At 40.2% G+C, this 24,022-nt stretch overlaps 1 protein-coding gene across 1 annotated transcript in view; it reads left to right on the forward strand.

Annotated features, from left to right (window-relative positions):
* Window positions 1–21,379, forward strand: part of sema3d (sema domain, immunoglobulin domain (Ig), short basic domain, secreted, (semaphorin) 3D) — a 31,526-nt gene extending 10,147 nt beyond the window's left edge. The window contains exons 3-18 of the mRNA XM_042410550.1: window positions 1,342–1,502; window positions 3,411–3,473; window positions 3,616–3,735; window positions 3,885–3,978; window positions 4,506–4,634; window positions 6,508–6,644; window positions 8,611–8,725; window positions 8,990–9,059; window positions 9,156–9,300; window positions 9,898–10,120; window positions 10,507–10,595; window positions 10,836–10,877; window positions 11,818–11,975; window positions 14,208–14,272; window positions 14,411–14,550; window positions 20,284–21,379. Coding sequence (XP_042266484.1) covers window positions 1,342–1,502; window positions 3,411–3,473; window positions 3,616–3,735; window positions 3,885–3,978; window positions 4,506–4,634; window positions 6,508–6,644; window positions 8,611–8,725; window positions 8,990–9,059; window positions 9,156–9,300; window positions 9,898–10,120; window positions 10,507–10,595; window positions 10,836–10,877; window positions 11,818–11,975; window positions 14,208–14,272; window positions 14,411–14,550; window positions 20,284–20,739 — 2,207 coding nt within the window. The 3' untranslated portion in view covers window positions 20,740–21,379. The remainder of the gene's footprint in view (window positions 1–1,341; window positions 1,503–3,410; window positions 3,474–3,615; window positions 3,736–3,884; window positions 3,979–4,505; window positions 4,635–6,507; window positions 6,645–8,610; window positions 8,726–8,989; window positions 9,060–9,155; window positions 9,301–9,897; window positions 10,121–10,506; window positions 10,596–10,835; window positions 10,878–11,817; window positions 11,976–14,207; window positions 14,273–14,410; window positions 14,551–20,283) is intronic.
* Window positions 21,380–24,022: the final 2,643 nt, after the last annotated feature.

Genomic DNA, 24,022 nt, shown 5'->3' on the forward strand with positions numbered 1-24,022 from the left:
GGTCAAATAAATGTGTAGATGAAAGCGCCTCGGACCTCCAGCAGAGCTAATCAAGAGCTGTTGAGGGTGTTCAGGGCTCTCTTCTTTGGAGAAAGGTGTAGAGCTCTATGCTAAACAGCATCAGCTAAGCAGGCTGTTTCAATGGGCTCATAGTGCTGTGTGTTTACAGAACAGATTAGCGTTAGCCAAGGGCTAGCAGGCCTAATCTCTCTGCGAGGGTTAGTCTGCTGTGAGCAAGATGTGTGTGTAGGGGTGAAAGATATGAGCATGTGGGGGTGCTGCGTGAGTGTGCGTGTGTGTGTGTGAGCTTGTGTATAGGAGGAGGTATTAAGCAGGATTGCTTGGTGCGGAGGGGTCCTAGAAGTTCAAATATTGAAGGTTGGTAACCTCTCCAATCCTTCACACCAAGAGGGTAATCACAATGTCAATCCTTTCAGAGTGACTCCCACAGGACTCCCCCCGCATTGAGCCAGTGTTTATTCAAGGCATGTTGCTATACTGGTGCACTGAAAAGAGCCTGGTGATAGAAGAGATTTCCTTAGATCAAGGACACAGCACTGCGCTGAGAATGTAGTCAATATTCAGCTCCTGGAAAGCTCTCCTTATAATGAACCCTGGAAGCTGGGGGTCCAAACACTAACTGTTACTAACATATTTCAACTTTTTGAATACAGTATATTTATTGTATATATTGAAGTCAACAGAAAAAAATATAATCATCTAATGGGTGAGCAACAGGCATTCCACCTGCTCTCATCATGATGTAATCTCATATAGGCCCACGACAGGCTTATGTTACAGCCAAAGCTAATATTTATGCTGATGTTCAGTCATCTGTAAATGAGTTCAGGTCAGGAAAGTATGTTAGAGAGACAAATAGTTATATAATGAATAAATCCCTCATCTGCTTTTCAACAGCTGGCTAAACTGAGAGATATTGTCATGGTTAATAAAGTAGCTATGAAAACACCCTGATAAAAATATCTGCCGATGTACCCACTGACATAGTGTGTCATTGAAGTCTGTGCTACTGTATCTCTCTTCTATCAGCATGTGTAGCTAAGGTGTTGAACCACAGAGGATTAGACAGTTTCAATTCAAGCCAAGACAGGTTTTTCTCTAGAAGACTAAACCCAGTGCCTGTTTTTGGGATTTTGGTTTGAATGAACTGCAGAGTTCAATGAGTTAAGCATTGACATTCTAAACCTATTGACATATTATTTGCAACCTACTGTAAATCAGTGCTAGATTTTGAATTTTTAAATATAAGTGTGTGTATATACTACACTGTGGGGATTAATCTTTTGTTTGTCTGTATGTCTGTCTCTCTCTCTCGACCAGAACTGTTGCAAGCTGGAAGCGTATCTTTGTTTTTGGGACCCTCCGATGGCCTCCTCTCCCACTCACTGCTGTTGGATGAGGAGAGAGGTCGTCTTCTTTTGGGAGCCAGGGATCACATCTACTTGCTTGACCCTGACAATCTGGCCAGAGGTCCCAGAAAGGTACACTGTGCGGGGGACATGCAATAAAGAAGATCTAAACTCTGATTTCAAGGCAGAAAAATGAGGCCAAGAATGAATTTAGTGCAACAAATAAACAGCAGCTTTTGGGTTTGTGGCTATTCAGGCCATCTGCTATAGTTGAGAGGTTGTTTAGGTGGACTCTGAGGTGTTTACAGCAGTTTTAAGAGTCCCCCTCCACACCCTCTGAAAGAAGTGAATAGTGCTGGAAGAAATTCAAGTCTGAACAGGAGATGGAGTATCTGCTACATACACAGCAACAGCACCAATCCCCAGACATGCAAACTCACGCATGTAGTCACTTGAGACATCCTAATGCTCTGCTTTTTGCTGCGAACAGCTCATTATTATAGAGACAGTTATTTAACTTCTCCTCCTGACACTTGTACCTGTCTTGCCATTAAGTGGAGTGATGTAAGGTATTTTTTTTACTATTTTATTACTATGTAGCTATGCTGGAATGCACTCAACTGTGTATTGTTTTAGAGAATGGCTCACTTTTCAGTCAGCAGCAGTCTGAAACTGTCTGTCTGGTTAGGGTCAGGGTTATCATGTTAGAGGTCACATGCACACACACACCACATGCATACAATATATACCCATTAATGGGACAGACACACACTCACACATATACCCAAACACACAAATGCATTTGGAGGGATGCCATATGTTAAAGTTTGTGGATGTGAGTGTGTGTTTATGCAGCTGAGGTTGATCTGCAAGTGGGACGACAGTGTGTTTATTTGATCTTTATCTGGTTGTTTTAACTCTTAGTCCTGCTCTCAAATTTGCCTCTCAAGTCAGTGATACTGATGCTTGGAAGATATGCACCAACAGTCTAACTCTGTGGGCCTTTTGGGACTGTCCTTGACAGTGAATATGATCTAGAGACACAAACTTTGTGATTATCAGCTTATTAAGAGGCATACCTGGAAAGGGACCTACAGGCACTAAAACACAGCCAAATACTTTTTTTTAACCACAGTCTCTAAATATCCCCATATGGTGTGGTAAAACTAGGCCACTGATCATTTCATATTCTAGGTTTCAAAACCAATTTAAGCCCTCCTGAGAAAGGCCACACACCACACTGTACTCAGTCAACACATCACGTTGTAACACTGGTTTTCTGTATGAATACCTCAGCGGCATGTAATGATTTGGAATCATGAGATGTGTTAATATTTGTGGCGGTGTGTTTGCATGCGTATTCAGGCTCTATCGACCCCTGAATAAGTTTGGCGATAGCTCTCCTTGGTAGGATTTAAGGGAGGTAACACGCTAAGCACATAAGCCTGTTATAACACATGTGCGAACATAGTGGGGTGCATTAAAGGGACACTGAATGGTGTATGTCCATTGCTGTCTGGTACCAGCACCTGGAGGTGTTGATTGTTGTATGACTGAGATCAGTTGTTTGTTGTTGTTGCATCTTTTTTGAATTAGAAATTGCTCATTAGTAATTCAATACATATAGCATCTTTCAGAGAACATACATCTGGAAAATACATAGACAAAAGGGAAGTAAAATGTGAAATTCAAAATAACTGAATACAAAACATGGTGCAGAAGTGCAAAAGAGAGAAATATGGGATGATTGAGGTAAAAGCACAATAATGTGTCTTTAAAAGGGATTTTAAACAATGAAGGCATGGCTTACTTGAACTCTTACAGAGCTAAGGGGCCCTGATGGCAAAGACCCAGTTTCCTCTAGTGGTGCCTGTATGTTTTTTAGCCATACAGGCACCACTAGAGCGACTTACTGCAATTAGGCTCATATCAGGTTAGATAGTCAAGATCTAACTCAGTGGTATCCCCTGCAGTAATCCATAAACTCTTAGAATCTACTCTAAAATAGCTGTGTGAAATGTATTTTTTATTTGTCATTAGATTCACTGGCCTGCTCCACGGGACCGAGTTGAAATGTGCAAACTGGCGGGCAAAAATGCAAATGTAAGTGCCTCTAAACAAAGTCACTTCTTGACAGAAAATTATATAGAATCAAAGTCTATCTGTAAGCCAATATCTGATGTAATATATGCCTGTTCAGTCCCACTGTCCATTATTTTTCATCTTGGCTCTTCCTCTGTCCCAGTTGGAGTGTGCTAACTTCGTCAGGGTCCTCCACAATTACAATCGAACACATGTCTACGCCTGTGGGACAGGAGCCTTCCACCCCAGCTGTGCTTTCATTGAAATCACTGGCCACAGAGAGGTAAAGTAAATATGAGTGAGTGAATCTTGTGAGTGAAAGTTCAGGAACTAGATTTTAAATTTATGAAATGTATTTGATTATTTATTATGTTTATATGTTTTTAAAAAATAGTCTAATAGTATCCTCCTTTCCTCCCTTTCATTTCTCAGGATGGTGTATTCCAATTGCTGTCTAGTACAGTGGAGTCAGGCAGATTGAAATGTCCTTTTGATCCCTTGCAGCCATTTACCTCAGTCCTCACAGGTAAGATGAGCTTTCACACGGTAGCAGTTCTCTTTCTGTCTTATCCCCCATGCACCAGAATTTTATTGCTGCACAGCACCATTTCCCTAGGAATAAATTATGTTTCTCTTCAAGCCTTCACCACGTTGTTTGAGTTTGTATCCATGTATCTGTTTTCTTAGCACATTTCTCCAACTTATTTTGGTCAGGAAAGATTCAAGCAGAGATTTCTCTGGAAGTAACAAAGTTACTTGGCAGAGAATTGTAAATAAAACATGCTTTTGAGCCTTTTCTCTCCGTTTGTTCCTTGAAATCTCTCTGTCTGTTTTTTTATATATATGACTTCACTGAAGTAAGCCAGTGGCATGCTAAAAGCTAGATAATAATGTCATATCCATTTTCTGATATGTGCTTTTATGGTATATGTATTAAAAAGATTATAAAAACATAAAACAAAAAAGTTATTGTTATAGCTATCTGACTTTACATGTCCATTTCTGGACATTTAATTGTCACAATTAACTGACCTGCATCTGTAATCGGTCCAGATCAGTACCTGTATGCGGGCACTGCTTCAGACTTCTTGGGCAAAGACACGACGTTCACACGCTCCCTCGGCCCACCACCTGACCAGCACTACATACGCACAGACATCTCCGAAGACTACTGGATCAATGGTACACACATGCTTGCACATATCCACATTAACACGCTGAGTGCACTCAAAACTTGTTATTGCTATTTCTCCAAACTTCCAGCCTCTCTACTGACACAAAGAGCCTCTCTGTGCCCTCGGGATGGTTATTGGCATTCCAGTGCGGAGGAAACAGCCCACTTATTCATTTAGGTGGAACTTTTATATGAATGCCATAGCTGAACAGGGACCACACCTTCTGGGGAATTTACAGTGTGCCAGAAGTTCACAGTGTTAGTCATACAACCGCATACAGCCACACACACACACACACACACATACACTTACACACACGGGCATGCACAGTCATCACTGAGGAGGAAGTCTTCTTTCTCTGTATACATCTCCAGTCTCGAGTGCTTTACAGCCACTGATGGGCTGTCGTGTATCAACAGTTGTCACCAGGATCTAAATCCTTACACATGGTCTCCACATTTCACAAGCGCAGAGATGTTTGGAGTAATTATGTGTGTCTCTCTCTCTCACACATTGTGTGTGTATACAGCATGTGTTGGCGCAGGACAGGCAGAAAGAACACATCATGTCTTGCGGCGTCTCTCTCTCTCTCTATGAGCCTGTGGAACATCTTTCCACCGCTGCAGGACTAACAATGACCTTCTGTTGAGCATGTTAACAGTCATACATTAAGCTGTTCCCGTCGGGGAATCACCCGGGGGTGGTTGGCTCGGCTTCTAGGGGTTGAGCTAATGTTGATGTAATGTCGCTGCAACACTTAAGCCTTTGGACTAGTTCCCTCTTGAATCAGGACACTGACGGCAACATGCTGTTGATAGTCTCCTTTTCCCTACTGTTATTTCCCACATTATGTATTCGGTGCCACCTTTGTTTTAACATGATCTTGTACATGAATTAAAACATGAATTAAAAACAAGTTTTGGCATTTAATTTAACAATGCACATAATATGAGTCCGGAAATGTTTAGATAGTACTGTCATACTTCTATTTCAGAGGCAGAGATTTATTTATTATTCAGTCATTATTATTTGACAGTTGAAACTTATTAAGGTTTAAGATTAAAATTTTACATACTTTACCTGCTCAGCACCAAACAACAGATAGACAAAGTTAGTGACTAGCTGGTGAACATAAAGGAGCATCTAGCAGCTAAAGAGTGAGACATTTCCCTCAGAAGTTGGTTGACACCTAAAAGGAGAGTTAATATTTGACTTACATGCTTTGGGTGGCCAGTAACATGACTTTAAAAGCATTCAAATATTGATTCATGTCTGCTTGATGTGCAAGAGACAACTGCTTGCTAACACATTCGGTATATCAACTTAATAATGTGATACAGTATGTCAGCGTTACGGTGTTCAGGACTTGTTCTCCTCCCTCCAAGTGGCCAGAAAAAATATATCAGTACTTGATAAGTAAGGTTTTGAAAGCAGGAATATTACTTCATGATACTTTAGTATCTGCATTGTGGTATTACTACTTTTACAGTACTTAAATATCCCTTTTCAGAAACACATGAGGAGGTTAGATGTTTGAACCTGGTTGTTATAATGAAAGGATTATCTCTATGTCACACTGCTGCATAACAGATACAGCCTGACAGACTGAAAATCATAGAGAAGTAAACAAAACTGCTTTTAAAGTAACCTAAATATTCTAGCAATCACTGTACTTGACAAGTTGAAGATGTATAGCAGCACAAGCTTAAGCTTAGTAAATAGAAACAATAATAAATCAGACCTTTCGGTAACAAAAGGGCGATATTGTAAATATACCATGTGCTAAGTGCAGCGTTAATGCCACCTCAAGGCTGCGGCACATGGCAAAGCTATTATTTTAACACTCTCCCTACTCTCCTTTTTTCTCTCTGTGTTTTTAGAGGCCAGGTTTATATCTGCTCATCCCATTGCGGACACCTACAATCCGGATGATGATAAGATATACTTTTTCTTCCGTGAGGTGTCATGGGAAGGCAATGACAAGAGCATCCTGTCCCGAGTGGCTCGTGTGTGCAAGGTGAGATATTACACATGAGTGGTGCGGACAGTAGAAAGTATACAGAGGCATAGAGGCAAGGTGAGGATATGACAGATAGGTGGGTAGGTAGGGGGGAAAGAAGTGGATAGATGAAAGAACCAGGATACCAGGATAAAATCAGGATGTACCTGTTGACACCCTGCTGGTAATGAAAGAAACAATGCTTGAAAGATAGGGAGAGGGAGAGTGGGTGAGACAGAGTGGGACTAGGAGAGAAAGACAGTAGGAGAAGAAGATGCAAGACCTCTGACAGGGTGTGGGGGAGTCATAACTCCTACTGCCTTCGGATCAGATAAGGATCTCTGTGTTGGCCACTACAGGAATATTTTTATGTCCCCCAGGAGGAGGCCTTCCTTATACATTCTTTATTTGTAGTCCCCTGAAAGAGTTGCTGCTGTCAGGGGCAGTAAATCATGGTTTTACCCCCTTTGTGCTCTTGTCATCAAGATCGATTTAGTTGAAAGATCTTCACGTCTTCCATGTCTTCCATATCATTGTCATTACTTTCTTTCCCCAGAGGAACTGCATGTTTTCTCAATTAACACGCAACAAAGCAGGAGTGTTTTCAAAGAACAGAGAGAGAGAGATTTAAAATTTATGATAGATCTTGCGCATATTGTATCGTTATATTACGTTCATTTGGCTGGAGCTTTTGTCCAAAGCAACTTACAGTGAGTTCATTCAAGCTCCACATACAAGAGCTAAATGTCATCATTTTACAAGCACATTGCTACACTTCATATTCATACTGAAACTGAGTCATTTTGGCAATACTTTCTCTCTGTTCATTTATTAGATGCTGCAATACATTTGAGAAGCCTATCATATTCCAGTGCCTATTAAGTTCTGTTTTACAACATGTCAAAACAGCAGTGCTAAAAGCTTGGTTCGTCTACTGTAAAGCTGACTGAGGACAGAATCGGGATAGATTGGGGACCTTTTACATACCATATAGTGTGCCATTAGTCATTCCAAATGGGACAAGCCCACACAGCGGTTTGCTATTAGCATTTGGAGGTCTATTGCTACATTCTTAGAGAAAAGCTTTCGGTGTATTTATGACTTGGGAGTAAGCTGTAAGGCAGACTGGAAGGAGATTCCTCTGGATTATAGCCCTCTCTTTTTCTTTCTCTCTCAGCTATCTCTCTTGCTCTTTGTATTTTTCTGTCTCCTTCATTCTGTTAAGTGTGTGTGTGTGTGTGTGTGTGTGTGTTTCTGCATGTAAAAGGATTGAGGGCACTTCACTTCTATCCTCTTTGAAGATTATCACCATTGTGAAACATCCTCATTAAGTGCTTACATTTTTTTTTGGTCTCTTAAACACAAGTGTGTTTTTGTGTGTATTGAGATATAATAGTCTTTCCTACACAGTACCACTTAGTTAGTGCACCAGCCAAGTTTAATAGGGACGTTTCCTATGTATAACAAAGAAGCTCACTTGAAGGCTCTTACCATGGCTCAATCAAAGGTCGCTGCTTAAAACAGCGATTCATATGCTAACATAAAACTTGCATTATTAATCAGGGCAGCCTCACTTGATTTTATACTGTCTTCCAACATGCTGCACTTCCATTTTCCCTCTTCTTTTATTTCTTCCACTCTTCTCTCTTTGTAATTTTCTCTTTCTCTTTCCTCTGTGTTTTCAATTACTCCTGACTGTCATTATACTAACAAGAAAGTCTTCTTTGTGCAAGTTAAATAAGCAGATCCATACTAGTGGCATGTGGCTCACCTGTTTATTTTCCTAATTAGTGCAGGAAATAGGAACCAGGCTGCAATGCTGTGTGTTGTCTCTGTGTTTAAGTCCATTAGATACATTATAGTGGCATAGAAGTTTAGTGCAAAGTGTGTATTATTAACTGCAGTTATCCTTTGGTTGGGTTGGGCAGCTGCACTACAGTATGCTGACTATGGTTTTGTTACAATGTTTGTGGTTGTATTTCAGAATGATGTGGGTGGGCTGAGGAGTTTGACCAACAAATGGACCACGTTCCTCAAAGCCAGACTTGTGTGTTCTATCCCTGGACCAGATGGAGTGGACACACACTTTGATGAGCTCCGTAAGTGAAGATGAAAATGAAAAGTGAAAATCTAGGCCAAGAAATTGGGTTCTTGTGCACTTTAGCAAGGGACCGAATATCCAATTTTGCCAGCAGAAATCCTCAGTGGCCAGTAGCAGACTGTAGGAGCTGCTCTATATAAATAATAATGAAAATGGAGGTGATGAAAAATAAATAACATGTGCGACCACTGGAATCTTTTCTGTGTACTGTGGATAAAATAAAAAACAAATGACCTTCGTGTTGCTTCCTTTATTCTTGTAGAGGACATCTTCATGCTTCCTACCAGAGATGCCAAAAACCCCATAGTGTATGCAGTCTTCACCACCTCCAGGTATGCTCACCATTCATCACACCGTTGTCAACATCACTTGTAGATTTTTCACCCATGCATCTTTAACCTGATCTCTTGTTTGCCCTTCCTTCTCAGCTCCATTTTCCGTGGCTCAGCCGTGTGTGTGTACAGCATGGCAGACATAAGGGCAGTGTTTAACGGACCGTATGCCCACAAAGAGGGGCCCGACCACCGATGGGTAGAATACGAGGGGAGGATACCTTATCCCCGTCCTGGAACGGTGCGTAGGACACCACGCAGAGTGGCACAGAGCCAAATAGAAAGCTCATATTTAGTCGCCTCTAGCTAATGATGATTTTCTTTTCACAAATTACATGAAAAAAGCTTACTTGCTAATTACAAAATAATAAACATTGCCCAATTTAAATGGGAGGATTCAAGGGTGAAATGTTCAAAACGCTGTAGGGTATGCATAGTTACATCTGGATTTGCAAACTTATGATGTAACCTTGGCTTTGATGAGGTTGCTCGACACTCTTAATCAGATTCTTGTTTCATTTGGGTTAATCAAGGGGGGAGGATGGATGTATAGAGAATGGAGTATAAGCTTCAGGTGTACAGCTGAGTCAGCACTGTGATTGGGCTATATATATTTACAGAAAGGGGGAGCGCAAGTAACAACATATGTTCCAGATGTGCTTGTTCCTGCCATTCTCCATTTGTCCACCAGAGGGAGACATGCACCAGTAGATTGTTAGAAACCAATGGTCAGTTTGTTGGAGGAAAAAAGGTCACTTAACACATTCAGGGAGTGAAATCAAATGTGATTGTGAACATTTTACATAAGATCAACATATTTTTTCTTCCTGCCCTTTAGTGTCCTAGCAAGACATATGATCCAAGGATCAAGACCACCAAAGACTTCCCAGATGAAGTGATCAGTTTCATTCGTTTCCATCCGCTGATGTATCGCTCTGTGTACCCTCTGACTGGCCGGCCCGTGTTCACACGAGTCCGAGTGGACTACACACTGACTCAGATTGTGGTGGACAGAGTTTTAGCAGAGGATGGACAATATGAAGTCATGTTTCTGGGAACAGGTGAGACATACACACACTTCCTCCCTTGCTGTTGTGCAATTCTGTTTGACCACCAGAGGGCAGTAGATCACTACGAGTTGTCCTCAGCCTCAACAGATTTTGCTGATGGGTCTTGCTGTTGGAAAAATTAATTCATGTAATGTTGTGCTTGGATCCTATATCTTCTCTTAGGTCTCAGCTCTAACTTGCTCGTGCATTTTTAACACTTAAACTATAGTCTGAGAATGGTCCTGAGCTTTAGTTAGTGCCCTAGAGAAAGATGTGAGTCTATGGACTGAAGGGCCTCATCTCATCTTCATTGCATATGAAAACAATGCTTCTACCTTTCTGATTTGCATAATTTGCTTCTTGAATTAAAAATACATATTTATCACTGTCTGTTATAGATGCTGGCTCAGTTCTGAAGGTGGTGAGCATCACTCAAGAGAACTGGTCCACAGAGGAGGTAGTGCTTGAAGAACTTCAAGTATTCCAGGTTTGGTTAGCAACACAGCTACACACACATTCACAAATTCATTCACAGGGAGTGTTGCTTGTTTGATAGATGATGCCAACTGTTCTCCAGCCGTCCTTGGTGGGACAGTTGACGCAACAAACAGTTAAATATTCATCACGCTTCTGATCTACAAACTCTGAAATTCTGATGGATTTTTCAGAGCCATTAATCTTAATGTGTTGAGGTTGTAAAGTTTGTTTGTTTGTTTGACTTTTTCAGGTTCCCATTCCCATCCTCAGTATGGAGATATCTTCTAAACAGGTTCGACCTCATTCCCATCCATTTTATTTCCAAGCTCTTTACTATTTCTGCACGTCTTCTTTGCTCTTTGCCTTCATTCATGCCACATGCATTCAGCTGTGTGTGCATGCTGGCATACTTTTTTTCATCCCTATTTCATTCATGTATTCTTGTTTCCTCTCTCTCTTTAGCCCCCCCAATTTCTTTCAAGCTCTCTCTCCCCCTCCAGCCTCATTATCTAAGGGTCAGGGGTGTCAGTAGACACTTCAACCCCAATCACAGCTTCCATTAATCTCCAGCAGCATTTGACCCGTGTGTGTGTGTGTGTGTGTGTGTGTGTGTGTGTCTGTATGTGCATGCTTGCTCATGTTTTCAGCAGTTGTTTGAATGTTCTGTTTAAGGAATCTCCTTAACTTCACACGAGTCAGAGCAGGTCCTCTGAATAACATTTAAAAAAACAACACACTGAGAAATCCTTAAATCTTTGTGGTTTGTTTCAGGTGTTTATTTAAGGTTTTGTCAATTTAAATAAGTTGAAGTTTTAAAATGTCTGGACTCAGACTGTGTTTACTGAGGTGAATTCTGGTTGAAACCCAGAGGAAATTTTCCTGAATGAAGAATGCATGTACAGGGGAAAAACAAACTAAATGTCACAACAGAAATCTTAATTTTCCTTCAGAACTAGCCTGTCGTGACATGCTAAAGTTTTTCCAAGGCCAACTAATTAATGAGCTTTTTACATGAAATGCATTTTACCTTAAAATCGAGAGTGGATAGAGCATCTCTGAATCATGTACTCTTTTGTACTCTTTTATGGAATGCTTCTGTTGTTGTACTTTCTGTCTGTATATATTTTTTGCACTCCAGGCCAAATGAACTTCCTTTATGGATAATAAACTTGAACTTGAAATGGATCTTTATGTATACATCACCTAAAGCAGATTGTTGTTTTTCACTATAGCAACAGCTCTACGTGGGTTCAAGTGAGGGGCTTGCCCAGGTTTCACTCAGTCGATGTCACCTTTATGGCCAAGCCTGTGCTGAATGCTGCCTGGCACGTGACCCCTACTGCGCCTGGGATGGACGTACATGTTCACGATACATCCCTGCATCCAAGAGGTATATATGTGACACTCATTCTCTTGTTCTCTCTTACAGAAAAACACCAAACTTCAAAGTCTGGAGCAGATGATTAATATCTGTAGTAGCCATGATAAACTCTTGAACATTCACTCTATTGAGTTGTAGTCATCAAGTAGCATTACTGTCAACATGATCTTTAACTCTTAGCTCATTAAAAGAACAGCAAAAACAATGTCTAGTATTGTCTTGTGAAACTATTTCCCCTTTTTTGGTTAGCAGACAGTGAAAATTTTATAGGCAGGCCAAGCAACTTGAACCCAAATGTATTATTTGTGAAATTAAATGACAATGTTAAAAATCACTGGCACAACACAAAGCTGCCAGACTTGCATCACGTATCAGGACATTCATGGGAAATTACTCATCGAGTGTATTTTCTGGAACGAACTCTTCCTACTTAAGAGACATTTAAATAACATACACATAATGTGTTTCTTGTCTCTCCCCTTATTCTCTTTAAAATGACTTTCTCCCAAGTAGGCAGACATGTTGCACAGTCATGTCTTATTGTCATTCGGTGTTTTGGAATATTATGATGTTATATGGCATTGTATTATTTACGGCAAGAACCCTGAAAATGTGTCATCCAAAGAAAAGAAAAAAAGTCAATCTAAAAACTACTTTAAACTGACCCTTTGTTGCCCTACTTCTCCATGGCGTGTGTTCCCAAGGCTGGTTCTTTATTCTGGGGCTGTCAGAAGGAGTTCATAGTTCTTGCTAAATATGTTTTCTATTTTTGGTTCATTTCGCCTCTTCAGCATTTTTCCATGCCAGAGGGTATTAGTCCATTTGAGTGCTGAGGCACTGATTAGGGATGCTATTCCTCAGCTGATTAATGCTGCTGTCTGTCCTCTCCTCTACGGTGTAGTCCTTGAGGTGAAAAGCATGAGTGTGCAAATGTGTTTTGTTTTTGTTTTTGTTTGTGTACTTGGCTTGCACAAATCTAGGTTCTACAGAATCTGTACCCTACAGTTAGGGGTCACACTGCCATATTATTGGCCAGGGGGGATGCTGTTATGGTTTGTGAAATAGTGGAGGCCCTGCTTTTGGTCTCAAGGGCTCTTTGAAAGCTGATCTTCACAGTGTCAGTGAGTGTAGGCTACAGATGTCCCATCACACAGGACTGACAGGAGGTGGAGGAGGTGCAATCAATACAAACTGAAGAATCCCTAGTGAGCAACATGAAGACATAGGCCAAAGAAACATAATTTGAACATTAACCATTCTTCTGTCTTTGTGAAAGAAAATCTAGAGAATCTACCAAATTTCACTTCCACTGTTTTCCTTGTTAAAGGCATTTGTAAGAAATGTTTTAACATCTTGAAACAAGAATAATGTAGATCTATGCACCAGTATTGTAGAAAATGTCTTGAAATTAATAGATTTATAGGACTTAATAAGAAACGGCAGAAGACAACAGCATGACTTTTGCAGTGCATTTACGTTTATGTGTGTCAACTAGAGAAAGATGGGAAAGGTTACTAGTAATAAGTAAAAGGTTATCTTAAATCACATTTTAACCAGTTATTGCTGGAGGTAATAGTTGGGCAACAGTCAGGCAAGTTTGGCATTTAAGAAAACATACAGCACTTGGAGATGTGTGAGGTGAACTTTTTATTTGCAGCTTTTTACAGTAAATATTCTACATGTTTTTTTTCCAGAAGATTCTGGTCAGCAGATTTTATTATTTTACTCATTTTACGTTACATGTATTTTGCACTTCTTCAGTATTGCATTAACTTGGTTGAGTGACTTGGTGTTGAGAAAATTTTATGCACTTCTTCCTTTTGACAGTTCATATAAACAACACTAAATTAAAATGCTGATTCTTAACTAAACAATTGATTCCACCTACCTTGTTAATAAACAGGGAAAGTAGACCTTGAAGAAAAACTATATATTACAGAAAGATGTCAGTCTATGAGTCTATATATTACTACATACAGTATATGGAGTATGTTCTCACTAACTTGTCTTGTTTATTATCACTTTAATGTGCATGGTGTTAGGCCATGAGGTTGTGAAACAAATTATTCTATTAAGATATGAATGATCAGTATTGTCAAGGTTTTATGCATCATGTGCTCGGTAATGTGTCTGAGCACTAAAAGCTTGTAAATAAAGATAAAACTTTCATATACTTGCACCAAAAGGCACCACATGACATGAATTTGTAATCTTATTAAACATCGTGTGTTTGTTCCTCAGGCGAGCTAGGAGACAGGACATCAAGTATGGAGATCCCGCTAGCCAGTGCTGGGACACAGGAGACAGTACGTAGATTTTGTTCTGGTCAGAAGTTCCTTCTGTATCTCTCTTTATAAGAAGGTCTGTTTTTTTTCTAACTCAAAACACTTATCCAGTCAACAGAGTTGATTTCGTTGGATCAATAACAGTCTTGTTTTCTTTAGGCCTTGGTGGGGGACGTGTGGAGGAGAGGGTTCTCTTTGGAGTACAGAGCAACTCCACCTTCCTTGAGTGTATCCCCAAATCTCAACAGACCCAAATCCAGTGGTACATACAGAGAGCTGGATCTGAACGCAGGGAGGAGGTCAGAGAGTGTGCTCATCTACACACACACACACACACACACACACACACACACACACATAGATTTTCTTGCTCACTCCTTCCCCTTTCTTCTTTTTTTTACTCCACTCTCTGAAGTCAGAAGGTGGAAGGTGTTTTTGCTTTTCCTGGGTTTATTGTACCTGGGGGTTTCATATTTTTCATGCCAGGTTACAGGGAAGTTACAAGACCAAAGGCAGACAATAACCATTTGTTACATAAGTACTTCAAAGCATCCAAAAACATCATACTTCATCTGTCCTGTTTGGCTTCAACCTCACCTTTTATGACATCTGAGCCTTCAACCTGTCAAACCTTGTTTGTGCCACAAATCCCAGCTACAGATCTCTTGAGTAAGATAAAAACAGTGCTTTGATTGTGAGGATGCCATTCACAGCTCATATGCCAGGATATGTGTTATAGGTAATGAGGGAGCAATCAGGATCCCACTAGTTCCGTGAATTAAGCCATTATTGATATTTATGAGTGCCCAGGCCTCTCTGAAATGTTCTACAGCTCCCCAGTCGTTGAGGAAGGTGAGGAATGACTCAAACCAGACCCGCCCAAGGGGATGGGGATGGGACAGCATCTATATCATATGAAAGACAAGGGGAAAAGGATAATGAGAATTACAGTTTACCCTTGACCTTTTTAAAAAACAAACATTTTATCATGGAGAAGAACAGTATGTTTAAATGCTGGAATGCAACTGCTTTTCCCTGTGGGCCACTCTATGATGTTCAAGGTAAACTATATATTCTTTCCATTGTGTTCTGGACAGAGAAATGGAGGTGTGGATCACAAATCAACACATTACACACACTGAAGCTATTGAAATGGCTGATGTCACACAAACTACAATTTTAAACAAAAAAATAGGACCAAGAAGGACCAAAACCACTTTAGAAAAAAAGTTCCTGGGAGACAGGATGGTGGGAAAGACATACAGAGACAGAGAGATAATGTGTTTGTATTTGAGGTGTGGAAAGGAACTCGTTGATGATGACACTTGTCTACCGAATGAGACAACAGAGACCTGCTTACTCAGCACCTCAGTACCGTCCCCTCCCCTATCCAAACATAAACCTTCTTCCACCCATCGCGAGTAGGCGGCTTACCACTCAACCCGCTTACTACTCTTTACCCACTTCCACCTACACTTATTTACTCCCACAACCGGTCCCCTGTCCTCCTTCTCAGGGGTGAATGTAAACACACTAACAGGTGCAGGGGCCACTAAAGACCCATGTGTTCCTTTATTGGCCCACACAGCAGAAAGCTCTGTGTTTTGCTGTGTGTGTGTGTGTCTATGTGCATGTTCATGTTTCTTTATTATCCCCTACAGCGGAAATCATAACAGAGCACTCCCTAGGGACAGCCATGTGTTTTGGGGTAATGAACACAATGGGGTGTTTTCTGTGTTTGTGTGTCTTTGCATGCAATGATATGTGACCCATTGTACTCTAGACAAAGTGACGAAGGAGTGAATGCAGGAGTTCTTCCTCCCTAAAGATTGTCATGTGATAGACACAGAAGCTAAAAAACTAGAGCGGAACGTACAGAATGAAGGATCAATGGCAACTCAGTGGTTTTATAATGATAAAGCATCTGAGAGATTTAACTATGCTGGAATATGTACATACAATTATTTCTAGGTGACTGAAATTTTATCTCCACTGGCAGCCCAATATGTTTTTTTTTTTTTTTTGGTTTAGTAATCTTTCTGATACATAGTGATTATAGTATATACAGGATAAGAATAACTTAGACTCAGGCTGGGCATTATGGGAAAAATCTTCATCGTAACTTTGGTCATACTTACCAATGTTGATATTTATCAGGATATGTAACTTTAAAATGCTGCTTTGGCATTTGAAAAGTGTCCTGATAATGACTTAAGTCTAAAGAGTAAAAAAACCAAGTATTTAAATGTGCAAACAGCCTTTGTATAAATAAATGTATCCAACCAGTTAACATTCTACCTAAGACAAAAAGGTAACTGCAGCACAAAAGCTTGGACAAAGCAATAACACATGGCTAATAAATTCACATGTACTTAACATGTCAGACTATAAACATCGGTTGACTGCAGTACTGGAGTTTGAGGGAAATATTTTCTTGATCCTGGGAGCACTGTGAGTGTAATGCTTGAATTAGTTTCCTTTCTTCTTTGTGTTCACAGTCAACATGTCTTCAGCTACAAAATACATAATTGTGCTAGTTATGTTTTCGCTCCGTTTTGCTTTTTTTTCATGTGGGGTGATATATCTACAACCGAGCACATGATTGATTTGTGTTTTGTTTGAGCCCCAGCAATTCTGCTGGCAGTCAACACAAAAGTTAACTAGTGAACAACATAAATCTTGAGGTCAAAGACACAGGTTTTTTTTTTTTTTTTAGCTGTGTGTGTGTCTTTGTGTTTGCATTGGTTAGCGTGGCATGTTTTTGGAGTGTCTTTATCTGAGCCTTTTTACTTTGAAGATATTCAAAAAGCGTTCTTGTAATTTGATCCTTGCGGTCAACAATTTCTCGTTTTTTGGGGTGTCACATGACTTCACTCTCACTGTAGCTTTTGTTCTTTTCAAATCTAGTTATTGTTTTTGGTCTTTTTCTCTCCTTACCACCCACTGGTAATGCTGAAAACATCATCAGGGTTATTTTATTCAAACTTTGGAAAGACTTCACTGCCACAGAAAACATAATATAAGACTTTTTTTAAAGGATGAGTAGTACTCCTCTTGATGAGTCAATCAAAACACCCAAAATTGAAGAAAATTCTGGTTTTGAGATAATTTCACATTGTCTGAACAATGACAAGTGTATTGACTTACTGTTCAGTTGGGAAGGAAACATAGCATTTTGGTAATGCAGGGTTTCCTTCTTGCGGGACAAGGTGGTCTATCTGCTCTCACAGCTGGTCTTGTGGTGTTGGAGCAGGTAATGTCTGGAGTGTCTGGCTCATTTCAACCTCTCCCTCGCTGTGCTTTTTCCCCCAATCTGTCTCTCCCTGTCTGTTCTCTTCTCCTGTTCCTCAACCTCCCTCATCAGTCCCACCTTAATCTCTCCTCACTTCCTGCCTTCGTTTCATGCGTCTTACTCTGTCTACTTTGTTCCCTCTTACTTTTCGCATTGTCTGCACAATTTCCCACAGTCTTTTCCCTTCTGAGTTTCTCTCCACACTTTTTGCCTTCTGACGGATGTTGATAGAGGCATCCTTCACCAGCTGCTCCCAGCACCTGCAGCCCACTCCAGTACTTATTCTCCTCGTCCGCTCATACACACATTCCCTTTTCTTATCCCCTTGTAAAACTCAGCTATTAAAGATGTGAGCAGAAGGAAGAGTTTTCTCTGTGTTTCTCACAGTATGTGTGTGTGTGTGTGTAGGTGTGTGTTTCTGTTTTTCTGTCTGTCTGTGTGTTTGTGTTTGTGTGTGTGTGTGTGTGTGTGTGTGTGTGTGTGTGTGTGTGTGTGTGTGTGTGTGTGTGTGTGTGTGTGTGTGTGTGTGCATTCACCTCCTGGAGCCTGGAATGCTGGCCCATTTGAGAATTAGTAATAAGAAAAGCATGGATGACGCTGAATTTTATGCACAGTGTTCATTAGAACAAAGTGCAGGCCTCCTAACAGCACGGGAAATTCTTGACCCAATACTTAAGCATACTTACCCACATTGGTGGGTAAGTATGCACACAGTTGTTATTCATTTGTCTGCTAAAAGCTAAAAGCATTGGGTTACTCCATATACATGCACACTTGTTCAAACATACAATTATGCACCTAAGTGTCGCTGCAAACACAGGCATCCATACAATATGCTTAAAGGACGGGTTGACAAGTGTTCAAGTCTGTCTTAAATCAATAGTCAGGTGCCCATATGAACATTTAAACTAGTTTTGCTTGCTGTAATCACTCCTCCTGTTTATACTGTCTGTTAGAAGATCCCCTCCAAATGCACTTACAGTGTAAGTGATAGGGAACAAAATCCACAGTCCTCATTTTCAGCAAAAATGCATTTAGAAGTTTATCTGCTTGTGTCTGAGTCAGTCAAAAAAATGTGTATCTTCTAAAGTAACAGTCTTTTTTGTAAAAAAAAAAAAAAAAAAATCTCTTTGTGTCTCGACGGACATTGTGTTCCTTTCCAGCTGCAGTTGAAGGATTGTAACAGAGGGACTTTGATACTAAAAAGAGTAACTTTGAAAGATATTGACTTCCCTGCAACACATTTTTGCAGGGAAGCAGGGTTGTGGATTTTGTTCCCTATCACTTACATTGGAAGTGCATTATGAGGGGATCACTTAATGGCCGGTATGAACAGGAGGAATGATTACAGCAAGAAACACATGTTCATTTGGGCACCTGACTATTGTTTCAGGACAGACTTCAAAAATTACGAACCTATCCTTTTAAAGTTGCATTGCTGTTCCATGCAGGAGTTTGTTGGCTTAATCACATGCCCAGATACACACAGACACACATGCACACACAGGCACACAAATAAAGACAGACCATCTGGGTGAGTTTAAATGTCTGGCATTTGCAGTTTAGTCACAGATGCCTTATTTTGGATAGCAGAAGGGTGCAGTGAGGGGACATCAAAGGTACACAAATAAACACAAATAATTTTTAAAAACAAATTTCTCTAAAGTGCCTTTGCAAAAGTGAGATTATATCCCACGTATATTGGCAAAGCACATGGGATATAAGGCAGTTGGTTATGTCAGGAAACAGGAGACAAACAGTGATAGAAGACAGACTATTAAGTCTAATGTGAGTAAGGGTCAAGGTCCAAAGAGCCTCTGAGGCCTGTGGGTCTGCCTCTGGCTGGACAACACATCATCAGTGTCAGACCTAGAAACCGCCACAGAGTTATACACACACTGGCACACACAGAAGCTCATATATAGAAGGATATAGGAAAACAAAACCATAGTGCACACACAGATAAATATGAATTGCCTGACATTTATGCCTGGGCCTCCCTCTCTAGCTCTCTTATCAGTTACACCTCTGGGAGGTCAGAGCAAGGTTGTGGGAGGTATGCTTTTGAAGCATCCACACGTGTATGGACACACACACTCTCACTGGTCTTTCCCTGTTGTCCGGACACAGCTGTGTTGTTTTAGGCCCTGACAGCAGCCATGCCACCTGATGAATCACGGTGGATGCTAAATGAAAAGAAGGGACCAGAAACATTAGCACGCTACTTACCCTTGCACCTTAACAGCAAGCACATGAACTTTCCCACCAACACACATACAAACCTTTTGTCAAATACCTACCTTACTGCTTACACTCATCATGCATCTAAAGATCTCTCTCCACACCACATAATGAACTCTGGCCCCTGACACCGTGGGTGACACTAACCACACCCAGTTCAATATGCTTCCTGTTTCAGGGGTCATTACCATGTTTAACACACCCTAGATACAAATCAGGTGTGAAAATGTATGTGTGTAAACAGGGTGGGAGGTATTAAGCTTGTGTCTTGTAGTGTTCAGTCATGTTGATTGATTGTTTGGGGTTAGCGAGACACAGAGTAGTTTTGTTGTAAAGCTTTGAATTTTACTTAAATAAAAATATGCAAGTCCATTTAATATTTCACTTAGTTTTGTGTTATATCATCTACTACAGTAGGCAACTGTAGTCACATGACCTTGCTCTTTGTGATGAAACTATCATATGTTTGAACATACCATTACTTCTTTTTCTCTCGCAGGTCAGGCTGGATGATCGTGTTGTTCACACCGACCGAGGTCTCCTGATTCGCTCCCTCCACGCCTCTGATGCTGGCGTGTATTTCTGTGTCGCTCAGGAGCACACTCACTTCACCCACACTCTCCTCCGTCTCACACTGCAACTTGTTACACATGGACAACTTGACAGAAGGCCCAAGCCCAGCGAGGACCCCACGGTAGAGTTACGCCATGGCGGAGAGTCTCGTCAACGTTATAAAGACTACCTGAGAGTGATGAGCGCCCCGATTGGCTCTCTGGAGGAGTACTGCGATTCACTGTGGCTTGAGAAGAGGCCGTCAAGGGTGAGAGGACGAGGCTTAGGAGCTGGCAAATGGAAACACATCCAGGAAATGAAGAAGAGCAGGAACAGGAGACACCACAGAGAAAAGGAGCAAGAGAGAGTGCGAGGGAGGGCGGTGAGGACAGCAGAGCAGTGAGGGATGTGGTTTAAAAAAAGCGTCAAGGGTTTATTGCAGGGAGGATACTGTTGGATGATGAAACAGACATTAAACAGAACCGCAAATTTTGCAATGACAGATCAGTCCATGAGCAAGGAAAATCTAACTTCAAGATAATGCAGCATGAAAGACTAACACTAGCTCGAAATCAGTGTAATTTTAACAGGCTGTTTTAAACCAGCATTGGTTGGAAAATTTTCATTTCTTTATCTGCCAAGTATGTAAGAAAATTTCAGGTTTTTTTTCTCCCTACAGTAATGATAAAAATGTTTGTGAAGTTAGTCATCAGATGATATTAAAACAAGTGGTTGAATTTGTGATTCTGGGAAAATATATAAATACCCAAAGAGTTTGCTCATGGTGATGACAATGCATTCATGTTGAATGACTGTAAATATTTATATAACATGTACAGGAGATACAGCATGCTCAATTTAGTCTAATTACTGATCTGTATAACTATAATGATAATCATGTATTATGTTTGGGCTGACAAAGTATTTTTGTACAAATGTTTCACTCCTGTGTACTGTAGGTTCAGTAGATGTTTTCTTTATTGCTATTTTTGAAAGTTATTTAAATAAATCTGCCTTGGGGTCTTTGATCCCTGAATCATGTATATTCTGTGAGGACAAACATGAATACACAATAAATGTAATACATGTGCAGTTACAGGCAAGCATGCAGCAGGCTGAGAATGGGTGAGGGTTAGATCAGCTGAGCCTATCCTGATATTACAGCACAAGTCCTTGTACACGGTATGCAGATGTCAGGATGATTCAGGACCAGCTGGTCTCTGTTTAGTCAATGTGTGTGTGTGTGTGTATGAAAGAGAAAGTGGGTGGCTCTGGGAGAAACCATGAAAAATATACCAAACCAACCAAGTTACAGGTTTCTTAGAATAAACTGATAACGCTGCAAAAGCTTCATCATCAGTGACATGAGCGTGAAAAGCAATTATGCAACCCTATGCCTCTGACCTGACCTATTATCACATAATAATATAGATAATATCATACACAGTACCTAGAGCTGGACTAATGTTGACAATAATATGACAAAGCTCTTTCTGTGAAAAGCATACTCAAAAGTCATGGGAGTCCTCTGATTTAGCTGATTTAGTGGCAACATTGTAAATTAGATTTTGTGGAGGCTTCTGAAAAAATGCATGTATGGTACAAATATGCACCAAACAACCATAAGGATATAGAAATAAATCTATCATTGTCCTTCATACTGGTCTGGGGTATCCAAAAACATACAATTCCTGCCCATATGATGAAGTGATATTTGGTTATGGTATTTTATTGCTTTAAATTTTACAGAAACTTCAAAAAAAGGAGATGACAGCCCGCTGGCTATCCAAATAGGAAACAATTGAAAAAATGTGTATTTATCATGCAGCAGATGGAAGAGTTTTTTTTAACCAGATGGTTATAAAAGTCTTTAAAGATTCTTGAAATACCTTCATAACAGCAGGAGGTGTTTTTAAACCTTCTTGATTTTTCAAACATGCTGGTTTTAAAGAACCTGATGAGTGTCCCAAACTGTGGTTATATACATATGCAAACAGCATTAAAGTCAGGGAATCTCCCATTTTGTGTTCCTCCACAGTGATTTCTCCATGTGTCTTGTAACAAAAACAATAAATATTTTAAGCACTTCCTCCATGTCTATAGTTTATTTATCAGTCAGCTGCAAAGAACAAACTACATCTCCCCCCAAAAAAGAAACAGCAAAGGTACACCAAGAAGAAGACAAGAACAGGCTTTAAGACTTTAGATTTTAGAAATGTCTTTTTAAATGCTTAAACTCAATTTTTTATGTTATAACCACAATATAATGCAGAGTGTTAAGAGCAGCTGCCAATCAGTGTATACATTTTATTGAAGAATTGATGGGTTTAAAATGCCTTTAGACATTTATGTGTTTATACCCTTCATTCTTCTGGGCCTTTCCCTCAATAACTCCCATCTGCCTCATACATTCATGGGTCTAAAATGCAATTAACTACTCAATTGATAGAGGTGAGAGGAGAGTGACGAAAATGGGGAGAAAGTAAAAAAAACAAGTTTGACAGAAGATGAGAATTTTGAGAGATGGAGCAAAGGAATGTGGGTATGCTGTGTGTTCTGCTGACATCCCAATTATTACACTATGTATGGTCTACATGAAATTAACACCAGTTGCCACATTGTGTTAACAGCACAATTTAGCAATGTAATGATTGTACTAGAATGCACACTGAGCAGAATGTAGGAATAATCAAAAGAAAGAACTAATTTACTTTTTAGTGTTTCTGTGGGTGATGTTTTTTGTCCTGCTCTGAGTTTCAACAACAACAAGGTTATGACAAATATTTTTTCTGCAGGTTATTCTTCCAGCAATCCCATATTTGCGTATGCTTTTTGACGTAACTCTCCTTTCCTACATAAAAGGTCTATTGTCAGATGTTTTGCTTCCTCATAGGGAGCTCCTCACAGTACATGTGCTTGTGCGTCAGGCAGATCATACACTATTGTGCAGAGACTTAACTTGACCTTCACATTTGGCTGGAGAAGAACCAATGAGTAAAGATGACTTGCTGCGATAGACAGGCAGACAGAAGCAGCAGGGGGTCAAACGAGGAAACAGAACTCAGGGAAAAAACCTGATTTTACGGAAGGAAGTGCTTAATTTGATGTGATTGGTGTAATGAGCAAGCAAGTCTCCTCGAGACCCCTGTAGAGGCCTTACAGGATACTCACACACATACAAAGGCAGGTGCAGACAGTTAACTCATTCTCCAATTCTCCAATTGTAGAAAATGATTTTCCTGTGTCCAGCTACCCATACTGGTAACTCACATCAAGACAAGGTATTGTGCATGTAACTGGGTACTTAACAGGCATGGGTTGGACTGGAACTGTGGTGCTGCGCTCTATAGTTATAGATGAAAAAAAGTGGTTTTATTTAGCAAATTTTTATTTCCTTGTGCATCAGAGATCCATCATTAGATTTCTTAAAAATGATTTCACTGGTTAGTGAGAGATGTACGCTGTAATATAGCAGGCGTCCTTGCAGAGCCTTGCCAGAGCCTTGTCTCGCAAAGCACAGAGGAGTTTTTATTCTTTTTAATAGAAAGAAAGCAAACTTGTTATAGTGGGTCAGTTTGGGTGTGATTAAGTAACACAGCCAAAGTAACATATTTCAGTGTCTCTTTTGATTTAAAGGGGTTACAGAAACTCAAATGTCAAAATATGCTACAGAAAACAATTATCAA

Source organism: Thunnus maccoyii, chromosome 5 (assembly GCF_910596095.1).
Source record: "Thunnus maccoyii chromosome 5, fThuMac1.1, whole genome shotgun sequence".
NCBI classification, from domain to species: Eukaryota; Metazoa; Chordata; class Actinopteri; order Scombriformes; family Scombridae; genus Thunnus; species Thunnus maccoyii.